Source organism: Capsicum annuum, chromosome 3, assembly GCF_002878395.1.
Source record: "Capsicum annuum cultivar UCD-10X-F1 chromosome 3, UCD10Xv1.1, whole genome shotgun sequence".
NCBI classification, from domain to species: domain Eukaryota; kingdom Viridiplantae; phylum Streptophyta; class Magnoliopsida; order Solanales; family Solanaceae; genus Capsicum; species Capsicum annuum.
The window spans coordinates 233,750,906-233,768,751 of record NC_061113.1 but is presented as its reverse complement, the minus strand read 5'-3'; the positions used below and the strand labels follow the sequence as shown (position 1 = coordinate 233,768,751).

The following is a 17,846-nucleotide window of genomic DNA, read 5'->3' as shown; positions in this document are numbered from 1 at the left end:
GCCATTTGACTGGACACGATATTTAAGAAATAAGTATTGACTTTGTTAAAGTTACAAAATTACCCTTCTTAAAAAAAGGAGTAAGTATTTAAAATCGAGTGAGACCACTTTTAATTGAAAAAACAAATAAAAAAAGGAGTAATAGTATTTAAAATTAAGTGGGACCACTAAGGGTAAAATTGTAATTATATTTTTAAAAACTTATCAAATAAGAAAAAATGATATTCTTTTTGGGAGGGATCAAAAAGAAAATAGCGACACATAATTTGGGAGGGAGGGAGTAAGTTAGATAGTTGTTGATGAAATTGCCTAAAAAGGGCAAATTCGACCAGTTGCTTTTTGTTCCTTTTCAACCATATGTCATTTAGAGGATTAATTATGTCCATGTAAGTGTAAAATCCATTCAAAAGAAAATTATTTTTTTTATAATAACTTTTCTTATTTAATATTTAAATTGAAATTTTTTAAGTATAAATAACATAAATACCAATTCTTTTGGAACTAATTACACTCTCTCATTTTTTTAATTACTTTACTCTCTCTCCCTATTAATATACATAACATAGCCGACATATACATAAAATTCTGTGTATATGTTGGGATTTTTGTAATATGTTTAGGGAGTTGAGATTTTTTGTAATATTAAAAATATAAGTTGTGTATTTGTGTAATTTTTAATTTTTTTTTTAATTAAAATAAGGGAATCATATTTATTGCATTACAACCTTGAATGGTAGACCTCTTGCTTTATTTACTAGGTCTTGCCTCCTGAGGCCAGTATTTCCCCCTCTTTGATACTATGAGATATTTGTGATTGGATTGAAAAAAAAAAGTAAAAATTCTTGAAAAATGTTTTTAGGAGAAGAAGTATAAATATATATATTTTGAAAATTTTTGTGTTTGTACATATATAAATAAAAAATATTATAGTAGTATTATGAAAGGTAAGAGTTGGGGTAGCGTGGTGCTAATGGGGTTAGGGAAGTTGGGATGAAGATGAAGTGTGTTGAAGATGAATAAGGATGATATTGTCAATGTAGAATATCATTTGTAGAATTTACTATTTCTATTTTAATTAGAATAGACATTTCTCATTAGTAAAGATTTTGTTTTTCTAAAGAAATATTATCTAAAAGTTTTGATCAACGAAACATAACAAAGTTTAAAATACTTTTTTCCTTATCAAACACACCTTTAGTGACGACTAATAAGTTGATAGAGCCAGTAAAAATAGCTACATAAATGTTTTGTATCTCATAATTGGATCTTCATAAATATACTCATTTGATAAGTGGAATAAGAGTAAAAAATTTAAATTAATTTTATCTCATGTTTGATTTGCATATTAGTTAATTTAAAAATCATTTGTTTCATTACTCATACAAAACTAATAAAATTATTATCTTATATAAAAAATAAAATAAAATAATCTCATAAAATATTTTTAATTATCCATGGTTTTGCTTATGTGAGTGCGAATGATTCGACTCACAAATAAAGAAAAAACGTTCACTGTATCTGACATTTATTGAGGCCCTAATTTTGATTGTACTCAGAATTGAAATTTGCGATAGTATCATAGACTTCTATCATTTTAGCTTTGTAACATTAATTTTATTTGTTATTGTTTCTTTTATTTCAAAATATTTGATTCTTTTCTCAAAAAATATTTATTTTAATTTAATTATCTTATTCATGAAATTAAGAGGATATTATTATGTCTTTCAATCCTATTCTTATCATTAAATGACTAAGAAAGTATATATACTCATATTTATATCAGCAAAACATAATTAATAAGACTAATTTGACAAAATAAATTTCTAATAAATATTTTCTTAAAGAGAGTGTCAAATTAATTATGCCAACTATTTTGAAACAGGAGAGCAACATTTTTCCGAACATATTTGTTGTTGATTTCAAAAAAATTATAATAGTATGATATTTGTTCTTAATTAATAATTTTACATTTTTTTTCTGAAAAATCTCCGTATGAACAAAATTAATGACATCAAATTGGGCATCTCCCTGACACTTGAAATCTTCAGGTCCTTGCAAAATGAAACAGAAATAGGGTAGCCTATGCATTACGTTTTTATTTTAAAGATTTTTCAGATAATATGTTAGCAAAACTAAGCAAGCAACAGATTATATTAGAAAGGGCAAATTAATCTCATCACTTTTTTAGTTGAAAAAATAAATTAGTTAAAAGTATTGTTTACACAAAAAATATTAAAAAAAGGTAAACATAACATTGCAAAATCGTGAGTGATATTAGTAAACTGAATCAAACTTGAAGGAAGGTCTCTAAAATTATGTCTTAAATTTTTGTTGAGAAAATTGGTATGGTACCTTAAAACAACTTTTTTTTTTTGGGTCACAAAAGCTGATGAGAGTACAAAGGGCAGCCCGGTACACTAAAGCTCCCGTTATGCGCAGGGTCCGAGAAATTGCCCCACCATCAGGGTGTATTGTACGCAATCTTACCTTACTTTTCTGCCAGAGGCTGTTTCCAAGCTTGAACCCATGACCTTTCTTTCTGATCACATGACAACAACTTTACCAGATGAATGCAAGATGGCGAGAGTATGGAGAGGGAAAAAGAGAGTGGAAAAACATGCATTTCTTTCTCCCTAAGATGAATGCAAATAATTAAGAGAACATTTCCTTTCAAGGTTTGCTTCTCTTTGACCCATATAAAAGGGGACTGTTTTACATATGAACAATACATGAAACATTTGATTCTACTTTCTATCTCCAAGAACAACTCACAGGCTGCAGGTACATGGCATGCTTACACCGATAACACGGGGACTTCACATTGCAACCGTTGCATGTAGTAAGGTAGAGCATGATTAGGTAGAGAGCTAATAACTTACAAGCAAGCGCAAACTCCTTGCGCTCATGCCCTGGAGGCTTCGAATGTTCCTCCAATTCAAACTTAAACATGGGAAAGACTCTCATGGGCTCGATATTTCTATCAGGTTGACAACCAATACTTACGGGCCACGTATGTGTCTTGGACCTCGTCAATGGGAACTGCACGGATAACTTAGGTAAAAGTATCTCTGCAAGTAAAAGCAAATCAATCAAGTGAACTAAAATTTTGCAGAACACATGGAAGCAAAGTTTGAATGTATGTAATATATAACAATGATGAAATGGGAGGTCTTCGTTGAAGAAGATTATCGTGATTATATTTGAAGGATCGGGGGCTGGGGCGGGGGAGGGAGTTGAATCAGTGGGTAACTTACTGAGAGGCGTTCCAGACATTGTTTAATTAATCAGACAGCAACAGAAAACGTCTGAAGCAAAAATTGCTATATGATTCGGTTAGCTTTGAGATTGAAATTCCCTTGCAACTCTGGAATTGTTTGAAGTTTTGTGATCTCCTCTTGATCAAACTTGCATTTGACGTGAGCTGACACCTCCCATGCTTCTCCTCAGTCAGCTATTTACACCGTTCTCCTGAGAAAGAATGTTTCTCAGACTACATTCTGAACATTACATGCTATAGCACACGGGATTTATGGAGCTTCTGATCCTGCAGAGAACAAGAGCATCAACTCCTCAGGCAAAGCCATCATTTTGCAGGACCGGACACCCTGACAAATTTGTTCATCCTGAAGCTTTTTGTATTCTTCCTCTTTGCGACAGCAGTACTCTCCAACTTGGCTAACTTTTCCCTTCTCCCCTCAATGTCAGCTTGAATGACTTTCTCCCTCTTCTCATTTGACAGCAAAGCAAGCCTCGCAAACTTCCTCGGGTTTACTGGCCCAAGCTTTTCATTAATGTCCTTGAAAGCTGGAACAAGGCCACGTCTAATAAAACATCCTTCAATAAGCTGCATTGAGTTCATCTCCGGAAGGCTAAGCCTATTTTTCAACTCTAGATCTAAGCAAAATGGGGAATCCTTCAACCACATTCTTAAGGAATGAGCTTTTGCAACAAGTATTCCAGTCCGAGTTTTACAAGGTAGAAATGGAGAACCCATTTCCCAAAGGTATGCCTTCACTGTACTATTTAAAGAAACTTTGTTATATTCAGATTTACCAGTAATAAGTACAACGGATTTTGGAGATTCAGGAAAGCCCTCCAAGGATGCATCCTGCACAAACAGTAAGATTATGTCAAGCTCTGTTCACTTTGAGCAACCTTAACAAAACTTTGACAACAACGGAAAAGTTATCAAAAGGATCTTAGAAATCAACACAACAAAAACAAGGCAGAACAAATATATCAAACATGGACATAAATAACGAAATATTTGCTAGCTTATTAAGCTATGCTACAACTATATTGCAACAGGGATTTGACTTATCCCCTCAGAGAACAAAAAAGGAATTCTATCAACCTCAAGTTTGTTAGATATAAGCTGTGGGGATTGGCTGATAAGATCAGTGGATTTAATCACAACCCAAGTTTTATGATGCTGCATATTAAGCAATTTTCTTTTGAACTCGTCATTAGAAATGGGCAGAGAGGAGCTAGTTCATAGCACTCCAAATTGAAAAAGAATGTTTATATAGAAAATATGGATCTTTAAAGAGCTTGAAAATGTTTTCTTCCTTTGGGATATGGTCATGGCAACAAAGCTTTTAAAGGAAAACTTTGCCTGCATATGGTCAAGCCATAATGTGAGACCAACAAGAGCCGCACCGGCAGACAATTTCCTGAAGTCGGCCCCCCAATCCTTGTCAGCCACTCTGCAGAATAAGGTGAACATCAAAAGACATTAGATAAAAATGCAAAAATAGTGAAGTTTCAAATAATAGATTGTCATGAAATGCATGTCACAATCTTGATGTCCATGTAAAGATTTAAGAGGACCTTCCTTGATCTTAGTTTTGATGCAGCATTCACAAGCAACAATTTTAAAAGGGTCTTCAACGGAGAGACAAAAATGGTAACTCTGATCTCTCCAAGTCCTTGCGTGAGAGAATTCGAAGGAATCTAGTAACCTACTAGTGAAAGAAAGAAGGATTTGCTATGCTCTATTTCCCCTATCAAGTTAAGGAGCCGTAGCAAGGAAAGAAATTTGTTTGTCTTAAGATTGTCATTCAGTCCATATAAATTTTCCAATTCAGTAGAAAATGGTGGTGCGTCCAACAGTACGAAAAGGGGATGCATAGAGTAGTCCAGTAGAAGCAAAAAACATAGAAGTTGAATTCTATCCTAATAAAAAAGAGTCAAAAACAACAAAAGAGTGACCATCAGCTAGAAACAAAGAAAACGAAATACCTGAAGTTTGGAGCACTGGAAACAGAAAATAACGACAACTCTTCTTAATAAGAGAAATAACGTACAATTTTAAATGCTCTAAAACTTCACGTCCTTTTTTAAATGGTAAGGTATCATTAATAACAGCACTACGAACTATGAAGGTGCTGGAGCATCTGTAAAGAGGAGCAAAAGGATATCCCTCTCTAAACATGTAGGGATTCTAGCATCTCTTGGACTGATTCTGCCTCATTTACAAGTTCCATTTACACCAAAAATAAAACAAAAAGGTGTTGTTGGCTTTATCCTTGGATGGAGTTGCTTGTATCTTTAAAACATCCTAGGTTCTTCACTTTTCAAACTGTCCACCATATGCAAGCTGGTATTGACGTATTGTATACTTAACCATTGCAAGATAGATTTCGTATCCCCATAGTTTTTTGTTTTTTTTTGGAACTGGTAAAATTTGTATTAAAGCAGTACTACCCAAGTACTGAAGAAAATCATATTTACAAACAAACAAAAGGGAGTATGATCTTCCCCAGAGCAAAACCTACTCTAGATGGATCCTAAAACATCTAGAATTGATTCAGTCTTATTAGAGTACACATTTGTACACCAAAAAGAGAACAACAAAATACATTTAAGTTTGACCTCCTGTAAGTTGTTGCTCCTATTCTCAAAACAACTCTCATTTCCCTCTCTCCATGTAGTCCACCAAATACAGGCCGGAATCATCCTCCATCTGCTTCTGTCTCTAGCTCCGAAACCAGCCTCATCCCTCATCCCAACTAAACAGAGTATCATCAATCTTGCTAGGCATAGTCCAAGAAATGCCTATGAGATTTAGGAAAATTTGCCACAACTGGTTAGTGAATCTACAATGCAGGAAAAGATATCTAACAGTCTCTGCATCTTTTCCACATAAAGAACACCTATTGCATAAAGAGATTCCCCTCTTGGAGACATTGTCCAAGGTTAGGACTGCCTCATTGGCCAGAAGCCAAGTGAAACATGCCACTTTGTGAGGCACTTTGGTTTTCCAGATATGCTTCCATGGCCATTTGAGGCACTGATCATCATATTGGTTTGCTTGCTTGTATCCATCTTTTACCTTGTATGTGCCTTTACCATACCCTTGCCACCATAAATAATCTTCTCCTCTTTTCAAACCTTGAAAGTTCTCCAAAAGTTTATAAAGTTCAATCATTCTGGGAATTTCCCAGTCATTAAGATTTCTTCTCAAAATCAGATCCCACCCTCGTTGTGTCCATATTTCAACAACCGTCTTTTGTTGGTCTTGAGCCAACGCAAAAATATCTGGAAAAAGATCTTTAAGGCTCTCAGGACCCAACCATTTGTCAATCCAGAAGCTAGTTTTGCTCCCATTTTGCACCTTAATAGTTGAATGGCTACTTAAGAATGGCCAAAACACTCTAATAAACCTCCAGAAGCTAACACCATATGGAGTGTGTACCTCTTTTGTTACTCATTTATTGAGCTTCTCATACTTACTCTTGATGACTTTACACCACAGAGACTGATTCTTCTGCTGGTATCTCCATAGCCACTTAACCTTAAGAACTGTACTTTGGATCTTAAGGTTTTTGATTCCTAAACCTCCATGTTTTTTACTTCTAATGATATTCTTCCATTTGACCAGATGAAAGCATTTGCTTTCCTTGTTCCCCTGCCATAGAAAATTCCTTTTGATTTTGTCCAACCTCTGAGCAACTGATTGAGGTATATGAAAGATGGAAAGCATATATGTAGGTAGGGCATCTAGCACAGAGTTTATCAAAGTCAATCTCCCTCCCATTGATAAGTATTGTGTTCTCCATCCAGCTAGCTTTTTCTTACATTTCTCTAGAATTGGGTTCCAAATGTCTATGGATCTAGACTTTGCACCCAATGGCATTCCCAAGTAGATTGAAGGTAGTGTGCCTACCACTCCTCCTAGGATCAAAGACAAGTGATCCATATCAGGAACCACATTAATTAGATATAAGTGACCCTTGTTCCAGTTAATGTGGAGACCAGATATAGCCTCAAAATAGACTAGGATTAGTCTTAGAATTAACAACTGTTCCTCTTCAGCACGACAAAAAATTAAGGTGTCATCCGCATACTGCAAATGCGTGATCTCTACGCTTCTACCAACCACATTGCTAACTTCAAAACCGTGTATACTTCCTTCTGCCTTAGCAATATTCAACATGTTGTTGAGTCCTTCCATTGCTATGATGAAAAGAAAACGTGATAGAGGATCCCCTTGTCTTATTCCTCTATTTGCATTGAAAAAACCTTCAGGAGACCAATTAATGAGAACAGAAAATTTCCCAGTAGTTATGCAAAACTTGATCCAGTAGATCCATTACTCCCCAAAGCCCATTTGTCTCAGCATACTACGGATGAATTCCCAATTCACGTGGTCATAGGCTTTTTCTATATCAAGTTTGCATGCTATACCGGATTTTCCTTGTGCAGTTCTAGAGTCAATCGCTTCATTAGCAATAAGCACCACATCAATTATCTGTTTGCCTTGGATAAACGCCATCTATTGTTTGTCCACCAATTTATCCACCACTCTCTTCAACCTTTCCGTTAACACCTTCGATATTAGCTTGTAAAAGCTACCAATCAAACTTATGGGTCTGAAATCTTTGAGTTCCTTAGCTCCTGTCTTCTTAGGAATCAAAGCAATGTAAGCTGCATTGAAACTTTTTTCAAAAATTTCACTTGAGTGAAAGTTGTGAAAAGCCTCCATAATGTCTTTTTTAATAACCTCCAAGCACTTTAGATAGAATCCCATTGTAAAACCATCAGGACCAGGCGCTTTGTCTATAGCACATAACTTTAGTCCCCATAGTTTTACCTACTAGTATCTAAATCGAAATCGAAAGGATTGTGTTGTAGACACTGGAAAAAGGAGAAAAAATGGTCAAGTTGTAGCGCAGGAGTTGTTCAATGTAGTAGGTAAATGGTAGCAGTTACAGTGTGTGTACTCCAGCAGTTCCACTTCCACATATGATTATGTGCAATAACCCAAATGAAAAGCTGCAATTAGAGACACCCCCCCAAAAAAAAAACCAATGAGGTGGGGGGGGGGCAATGGCTACCTAAGAAACCCTTATCCAATCATTGGCCTACAGCCGCAGTTCCAACAGGAGTTTTAGTCTGATTTCAAGACAACTTCTAAAGGCCTTCAGGAAAAGGGAAGACATGGAAACTGGCATCTTAATCTTTCAAAGAAACAATTACGCACAAGTAAGAGGTATAAATCAAATCATATTTTATCTGGAAGATCTCTGTGTATTCCATAATATATATATATATATATATATATATAAAAGAGAAATAACAGAAAGAATAAACTCAAGTGGTTTTCAGATTCCATGTAGTTCCTAAAAGTGGAATATCAAATCTATACATCAAATACACCACGATTACAAGTATAATTTTGCCTATTATGTTGCAAGCCAAGTCAATGTACCTGAAAATATCATTATGGTAAATGCTCCTTTTAATAGCCAGCTGAAAAACCCATGAGGCTGTGGCCCGGAGTTCAAAAGCCCATAATAGGTCTTCCAAAGCATTTACAAAATTCAATGCTGCTTTATCCTCTGCAACTTCAATTTGCTCCAGGTAGAGGTCTAAGTCCAACACCAGAGACTCTGAATTCTCTGTTAGAAACCTGCATATATGAGACAAACAGTTAGTTGAAGTGAGAAAACGGAACAATACAGCAAACTCATCCCTGAAAAGACAGCCACAAATAGAAGTTTCTGAAAAGAGAAAAGAAAATCAAATTCAAACTGTGCCTGATAGGAAGATTAAAACCAGCATCAGCGACAGCATTTAGAAGAGTTTTGGCTTCAGTAATGTATTCGCATAAACTAGCGGCTCGGATAAAACAAGTCCATATCCTGTGATCTGGTTCTAGACCTTCCCTAATCATCTCCTTAAGCTTCAAAAGGCCAGTATCGTAATCTCTGCTCTTGAGATAAGCATCAATAACAGAACCATATTGTAGAGTACTGAGATTTACACCATTTGACTTTAGACTATTCAGCACTTTCTCAGCTTCCATTGGATGGCCTGAAGAACCATATGAAGTCATCAGCAAATGCATCGTAGCATCAGATGGTTCGATCCCTGATTCCTTCATCTTCTCTATTAGCTTTTCAGCCTCGGAATGATTTTCAGAGCTTCTATACATTTTCATCATTAAGTGATAAAAAGAGCGATCGAGGTTATGTCCTTCCGACCTCAGGTTTTCAAAGAGTTCCTCAGCTTGTTCCAGCATCAGCTCCTTACAAAATGCAGCAATCAGGCTCTTATAAGTGTCTTTCGCAGGAGATAGACCCAGCCTTTTCATCTCATGCACTAATGAAAAAGCTTCATGAGGTCTACGATCTCTACAGTACATTATTATCAAGGTATTGTAAGTATCAACATCTGGTTTGAGTCCAGCTTCTTGAATTCTCTGGTATATGTGCACTGTTTTCTTAAAATCTTCAATTCTACTATATAACTGGAGCATTGAATTCCATATTGAAAGATCTGGCTTGAATCCAGCTTCCTCCATTTCAGAAAGCATGGCTTCAGCATCCCTCACTTGTTTAGTCCTGGACAGTAACCCAATCATAACTCTGTAAAGATGTATGGTAGGTAAATATCCGGCGGCCCTCATTCCGTGGTAAATTTTCTTCACTTCAAATATGTTACCAGCTTGTGCAAATGCCTCAAGCATCAAAAGAATGGAACTCTTACTAATCTTAAAACCCATATCTTGTAGTTCCTGAATCAGAACATACAGCTCGTTTAATCTACCATCAACAATTAATGCTTGGATGAGATTGTTTATGGTATCCACCGTAGGGGATGGACCATTTCTCATCATGGTATTGAAAACAGCTCTAGCTTTCTCATAGAAACCACTTAAAGCATAAGCTTGTATTAATGCATTCCAAGCCGTCCTTCCCACAACACCATACCGATGTTCTATAGATGCCACCACGCTCTCTGCCTTTTCAACTACTTTCAGCTTACCATATGCCTCAATAAGACTTACATGAAATGAGATGTCCCCAAGGGGCACACCATTTGCTTCCAACTGATCAATCAAATAATGTGCTGTTTCTGGAAAATCCATCTTGCAGTAAATCACAGCCATTATACCGCAAATATCCCGCGAAGGTTCTACACCCCTGGCCCTCATATCAGAAAATATCTGAGCAGCTTCAGAAAACAGTTCAGCCTCGTTGCAACACTTGATGAGTGATTCATACACAGAAAAACTGAAACTATATGAGTCACTTTCGCCTGTTTCGCGGTATTCATCCAAAGCAGCATTCAAATTTTGAGCTTTGCAGTTAATAATTATCGAGGCATCATTTATAAGTTTCATTGACCTGGAATCACGCTCCTTCACAAAATTTAGCAATTCTATAGCTTCTGAGATCTTCCCAGATGAACTGTAAAAACCCAAAATAGACAACAGGTCATCATGATTAAACTCAGAACCCTCTTTCACAGCTAACCTCAACATGTTGGCTGCAAATTCATAGCATTCACCCTTAATAAGTAGAGATGAAGTGGATTGCAGACTCAAATTACCCAATTCTTTCAAGTCCTTAATCACAACCTGGATATTTTCTTCTTCATTTTCTCTTCCAAGAGCTCGGAGCATGAATTCGTATAGAGCAAGATCAGGAGCAAATCCATTGCGTACCATGTCACGATACAATAGCATCGCTTTCTTGGTCTCACCAGATCTCAGAGTCATGTCCAGCATCACTGTGTATGCCAAGTGGTCTGGTTTAATTCCAGAACGCACCATGCAGTCGAACATATCTTCTGCGTCAACCCACTTCCCTGCCTTTGCATAACCACAAATCAAGGCACTGTAAGTTCTCACTGTTGGCTTTATCCCTGCATTTAGCATCTCAGACATCACTTTTGAAGCCTCTGCCATTTTATTGTCTTTCCCTAATGAGTCAATAAGAATAGTGTATGTAACTACATCAGGGCTTCGTCCAGAAGACGTCATGTCATTATAGACTTGCAATGCAAGGTCATGCCGACCCTGCTTCCCATACATGTCAATGATGGTATTATAAGTCATTTCGTCCTTTCCAAAACCCATGTTCACCATCTCTTCACAGATTTCCCTAACCTTTTCAATATTCCCCTGCCTTGCAAATGCATGGAGCAGTGAATTATATGTCACTGCATCTGGATAAAAGCCATTTGCCTCCAGTTCATTGAACAGTCTTGCAGCCTCACCATCCATTCCACATCTCCCGAAAACTGAAATCATAGCATTATACGTCCACAAATCAGGTTGGCATCGATGACTTTCCATATCATTAAAAACTTTTACAGCTTCCTCAACATTTGATTCGCGTGAACAAGCACTAATCAGAGTGTTATAAGTTATTATGTCAGGTTGAACGCCCGAACTCCTTACTTCATTAAGAAGTTCAATTGCCAAGTTTGGTGTCATAGGGCCTGATTTGAGACGTGCATTAATCAAAGTATTAAAACTCACAAGATCTGGCTCAAGCCCGCGCTCATGCATCAAATCAAGCAACTGTTGAACCCTGTTAAACCTCCCATTTCGCGCATAAACACCCATCATTGAATTATACACTTGAACTGTGTTCCCAACATTTTGCTCCGCCCGCATAAATATCTCCACAGCCAATGCTTCCTGATTAGCCTTGCCCAACACCGCAAGAATCGTCGCAAGCATTCTAGCATTGGGAGAGTACCAATTTCTAAGATTCAACCATTCATAAACCTCCAATGCCCTTTGCCAACTGGACTGACCAACCCATTTCACCACAAAACAAAAATCAGTAGGAGTCATTTGGACCATCTTTTCATCAAGCACATCAGCTACAAACTCCTCAGATTTCAACCCCAATATCTTGTCAGTCAAAAACTGAACCCTCTGACGCCAATCTTTCGCCCTCTTGAGTGCTAGTTTCGTCATTTTCTTCGCCTTAGTCCTACTTGGTCTGCCCAAAACCTCTTGTGTTTCATCATTCCCTCGGAAACCATTTGAGTTCAAAGACTCCTTTTCATAATAACCCATCTTCCCATCACTTTCCACCTCAAAATCAGCATCTTTTAACGACGGAACGGCAACGGATAAATGGGAGGGCCGAGAATTTCTACTGGGTCTACCCAAAACCTGTTGAGTTTCATCATTCCCTCGAAACCCATTTGAGTTCAAAGACTCCTTCTCATAATAACCCATCTTCCCATCACTTTCCACATCAAAATCAGCATCCTGAGGGGGCAGGGGGTTTTGGTGGGTGTCGTTGAATTTCAAGTGGGGCCATCTGGAAGATGGAGAAGCTCTACTATAAGTAAATTTCTTGGGAGCACTAGTGCCTGGGTCCTCGGTAACAGTAGAGGCTGTAGCAGAGCAGTAACAAAGAGAGGGTTTTGGGGTTACCTTTGATTTAGCTGTGGAGTTGAATTGCGGCGGAGTAATACTCAGCAAAGCCGTAGACGCCGCCATACATTAGTAAATTGTAATGGGGGGATTCAAAGAGTGTTGAGGAACATGGTATAGGGAGCTAGTAGATAGAGAGAGAGAGAGCTAGTGGCTTCTATTGTTTGTATGTTTGCTGTCATACAAGAATTGAGGAGATACTATTTGTTAGTAGTTTTCTTCCTTTTTTTTTTGGCGGGTTGTTTCTGATATACATTGGTTTATGAGGTTGGCTTGGTCATAGGATAAAAAACTTCAAAAACAATTTGGATATACGACATTCATCCAATTAATTTTTGTTAATGACAAGGACAAATTCTCCCTGGTGCAAGTATGCCCACGTTCTGAAATTTTGATGGATTTACCATTCATTTGGTTAGTCTTTTGAGTTGAACTTTATCATTTGATTTATAACATTGATGTTTTCATTGAGAGTTTCATGCGTGGGTCCGTAACTCGGAGTGATGGTTTGCCGTGACCAACGAGAGTCTATCCATCGTGGAGCTCTGAGTGTCAGGTGTGGTGGCTTGGATTCAAGAGGGAGGAGCTAACCGTGATCAACAAGTTTATTGGTTCTCAAGCGGAGGCGATTGTTATGTATCAATTGTCTCACATTGAAAAAATAGATAAATATTTATGAATTTATATGCTAAATAAATTCTCCACCTATCAGGCTAGTCTTTTGGGTTGAAGTAGAGGTAAGATTTGTGTTACATCGCGTCAGAATTTTTGGACAGATTTCAATATCCAACCCATCTCTTACTACTGATTCCCCAGGATATAATATATGCACAGATTTGCATATTCTTGTTAAAGCAAAATTCCGCCAGCAAGCTAGTTCTACATTTTCTTCTTTTTACTGTATGTTTCCAAACTAATCTTTCTGTATTTCCTTTCTTAATTTATCATTTTTATCTGCTGGATCGAATTGGTTTATATGCAAGCCAGAAAATAGTTTAGTTTACATAAATGACAGTAACACTATAGGAGTCATTTGGTTTATTGGATTAGAGTAATAATTCTGGAATAGAATTTGGGATTAACTTTATATCATGTTCCCTTATGGGTTTTTGTTACTCATAGGATTACTTTATCTCACCATTTGTATTAAAACTAGAGGAGCATGACCATGTCAGCACGGACCCAACATTAAAATATTTATTTGTTTTTTCAATCTTGATATATTTAAATAAAAATTTTAATAAAATGATTGCATATGTTTTCTAGAATTCATCCGAAATTTAGCATGAGTTCAACATATGTTATTTTAATAGGTATTTAGATAATTTAAGTTGTTAACTATTATAATTTATAATATTTTTTATATAATTTTCAAATTAATATACGTTACTTTTCTTGCCCAAATTATTGTGGCATTGATAGTCAATTATATTTTAAAAATAATTTAAGTTTTTAATTATTGTGATTTATAATACTTTTCTTATATTCCAATTTCAGTGACATTAATCTAATTTCAAGAGTCGACCAAATATTTTATATCTTTTAAATTTCTTAAGCTGCTAATTATTGTGATTTGTAGTATTTTTCATTTAATTTTTTTGAAATATATAACATATTAAATTATTTTTAGATATTTTAAGTTGTTAACAATTGTAATTTATAATACTTTTTATGTAATTTTTGAATAATATATGTTACTCTCCTTGTCCAGAATTTTGTGTCGACGACAGTCAATTATATTTTTTAAATAATTTAAATTTTTATCATTATGATTTATAATATTTTTTCTATCTCAACTTATGTGGCACAATGCTTAAATGACCATAATAATTAATTAGGGGTGATCTAGTAAAATCACGACTGAAGCAGCTGAAATAGAAATCAGTCAATTTTTAAAATTTTTTTTGTTAATTATTGTTATTTACAGTACTTTTTATTTCATTTTCAAATAATATATGTTGATTTATATCTTCTTCTGTCTTATCTCAATTTATGTGGCACTAATATAATTTTAATAGTCAATCAAATATTTTATGTTGACATATCATTTTGTTAGTCTTATTTTTCTAATACATAAATGACTTATAATAAGGAGTGATATAGTAAAATCATCGTTTGAAAGACAACAATTTAATTTAAAACATTAAGAGTTAATTTTGTATTTTATGTTTATTTTATTTTTCATTAAATATTATTTATTTTCTTAATACCTAGATGACTCATAATAATTAATTAAGAGCAATTGATTATGTTATTACTATAAAAATTAATATAATTTTATCATATCCAATAGTAATCATCGATAATTCACCGAAATAGTATATTAATTAAATACGGGATACTATATTTGCATATGCAAAATATGATATTATTAAACATTATTGGATAGTGCATTATATTTATCTTTCACAATAATAAAATTTTACTATATATTTTTCTTTATTTCTTTTTAACTTGATATATATTGACCCAACACAAATTCTAAGAAAATATTCATTAGAAATTTATTTTATTAAATTAAATTTATTAATTTTGTACTTTAAAAATTTATAGTTAATTTTAAATATTAGTATTTCTATATAAGAAAAAAATAATTTTAAAATTTAAATTTATTAAAATAAATAAATAAATAAAAAGATTATTTTTTGTATAAAAGTCAATTAAAATAATGAAATATTTAGTTGCAATTAATTAAGATAATTTTTTATTTTATCATGATTTATGTTGCACCGATAAAATTTTGAGAGTTGAATAGAACTTTTATCTATTTTTAAAAAAGTATTTTAACTTGTTAATTATTGTGATTTATAATAATTTTTACGTAAATATCAAATAATATATTTACTTCTTGTGTCCCAATTTATGTGGCTTCGATACAATTTTGAGAGTCAACTAAAATTTTTATATGTCTTTTAAATATTTTAAGTTGTTAATTATAATGATTTGCAGTACTTTTTCTTTTATCTCAATTTTTGTGGCATTACTAAAATAATGAGAGTCAATAAAATTTTTATATGTCTTTTAAACATTTTAAGTTATTAATTATTGTGATTTGTGGTAACAAATTAGTTTTGAACATGATAGTTAATTAAATAAATAAAAAAAATTTACTTCCAATATGTAGTTATAGTTAATTAATATAAATTAATAGAATATATTAAATATTTAAATCGTTATGATGAAAAAATGGAATTATTATTTATTGAAGCATGATATGTAATTAAGTGGGAGTAGAGGGTTTTTTGGTACGAGTCAATAAAATTTCTATATGTCTTTTAAATATTTTAAGTTATTAACTATTGTGATTTGTGGTAACAAATTAGTTTTGAACATGATAGTTAAATTAAAAAAAAAAATTCACTTCCAATATGTAGTTATAGTTAATTAATATAAATTAATAAAATATATTAAATTATTACAATAAAAAATATAATTATTATATATTGAGGCATGGTATATAATAAGTGGAAGTAATTAGGTTTTTTAGTAATTACAAGAGGTGGTCGAAACCACCTCTTCTATATAATAGAAATGATGGATTAATATGACATAAATGAGTAAGTATTTATATCACAAGATGTCAAGTGACAACACAAGGATAAGTCAACTGACAATTTAAGACAAAGTTAAAAAATATGTAATAAAAATTTTGAATTGAAAAATTAAGTATTTGAATTTGAAATACATTGTCTTTTTTTTAAAAAAATTATTATCTTAATAAAAAGAAATCCATAATTGAAGAGTTAATAGATTCTTACATTTTCAAACTTATATCTTATAAAATTTAAATATTATATATATGTACATATAGATAGAGAGAGAGAGACAGAGTTAATTTACATAATAATAATAATAATAATAATAATAATAATAGAGAGGAGGAGTATGTAGTAGTGGTAGAATAATAATAAAAAGAAGAATAGTAATAATAATAATTAATAGTAGTTGTAATAGTGTGTAATATGTGGAGTATCTTGCAGCAAACAACCTTAAAAATATTGCTTCTACTATTATTACTAATAATAATACTAATAAAAAGTTAAATAAATAAATAAACAAATAATAGTAGTAGGGGCAGAACGAAATAGTAGTAGTGGTAATAATAATAATAATAATAATAATAATAATAATAATAATAATAATAAAGAGGAGTAGTACGTGTGGGCGATGCAATTTTGAAGATTTAAATTCATATAAAATTTGGATTATATTAAATTCAAAATATATTAATTCCAAATAAATATTGCGGATTAATATAATTGGATTAATTATTTAAGTCCAAACATATATGGATTTAATTAAAATCAATTTTTTTATGAAAAAATTACATAAACTAGCATACCTAAGACATTAATTACAAATAATAGCAATAGTTTCTTAAAATTATAACTAATAGCAAAAGTAACAATATTTTACCTTTTTTATTACCAAGCGCGTGACTTTTATCCATATATTTTCACTATCCTCTTTTCACGCCACTTTATCTTCCCATAACCCTATTTTCATGTCATTCATAAATATTTCAATTCTCTCCAATATCTCTCTTCTGATGTTTTTTTTTTCAAATTCCGTTTTTTCTCTCTGATTCTTGATAAACGTTGTTTCCATCTATTAAGGTAAGTTGATTTTACAGTTAATGCATTTTATTTTTTTTCATATAACTTTTTTTTGTAAATTTTCTTGGTATTATTTTTCCATATTCTTCTGCGTTTTGGATTGGAAAAATTTCAAAAATTTGGGGTTGTTTTGTTTTGAATTGGGAAAATTTCAAAAATTTGAGATTTTTTCTAGCCTATTTCTTCAAATTCTGATAAAGTACTAACCTATTTCTTCAAATTTGAATTTTTTCTCTTAAATTCTTGATAAACATTGTCCCAATCTATTAAGGTAAGTTGATTTTACAGATAATACATGTTATCTTTTCCATATAAGTTCTTATATGTAATTTATTTTCGACATTTTTTTCACATTCTTCAACGTTTTTGTTTTTGGGGGTTTTTATTTTTATTTTTATTTTTGTGTGTTAAAATTACTGGGGTGTTCTTTTTCCACATTCTTCTGTGTGGTATTTTTTGGGGTTTTTTATTTTTGTTTAAGTTTTGTGTGTTGAAATTTTTAGAGTTCCACTATAATGGCAGAACATGCAAATCATAGTAGT

General features: G+C 33.2%; 1 protein-coding gene across 2 annotated transcripts; it reads right to left on the bottom strand.

Moving 5' to 3' along the window:
- Positions 1-2,608: 2,608 nt before the first annotated feature.
- Positions 2,609-13,009, bottom strand: LOC107862962 (pentatricopeptide repeat-containing protein At3g18110, chloroplastic). 2 transcript variants are annotated; one of them, XM_016708684.2, is made up of 5 exons: positions 9,042-13,009; positions 8,714-8,914; positions 4,616-4,706; positions 3,255-4,108; positions 2,609-3,068 (listed from the first exon to the last, which is right to left on the bottom strand). In XM_016708684.2, exons 1-4 carry the CDS (start codon positions 12,752-12,754, stop codon positions 3,584-3,586), a joined length of 4,530 nt encoding a protein of 1,509 aa, XP_016564170.1. In that variant the 5' UTR covers positions 12,755-13,009; the 3' UTR covers positions 2,609-3,068; positions 3,255-3,583. The 2 variants fall into 2 exon arrangements, with proteins under 2 accessions (XP_016564170.1, XP_047265487.1); XM_047409531.1 differs by having other exon boundaries at positions 4,660-4,706.
- Positions 13,010-17,846: the final 4,837 nt, after the last annotated feature.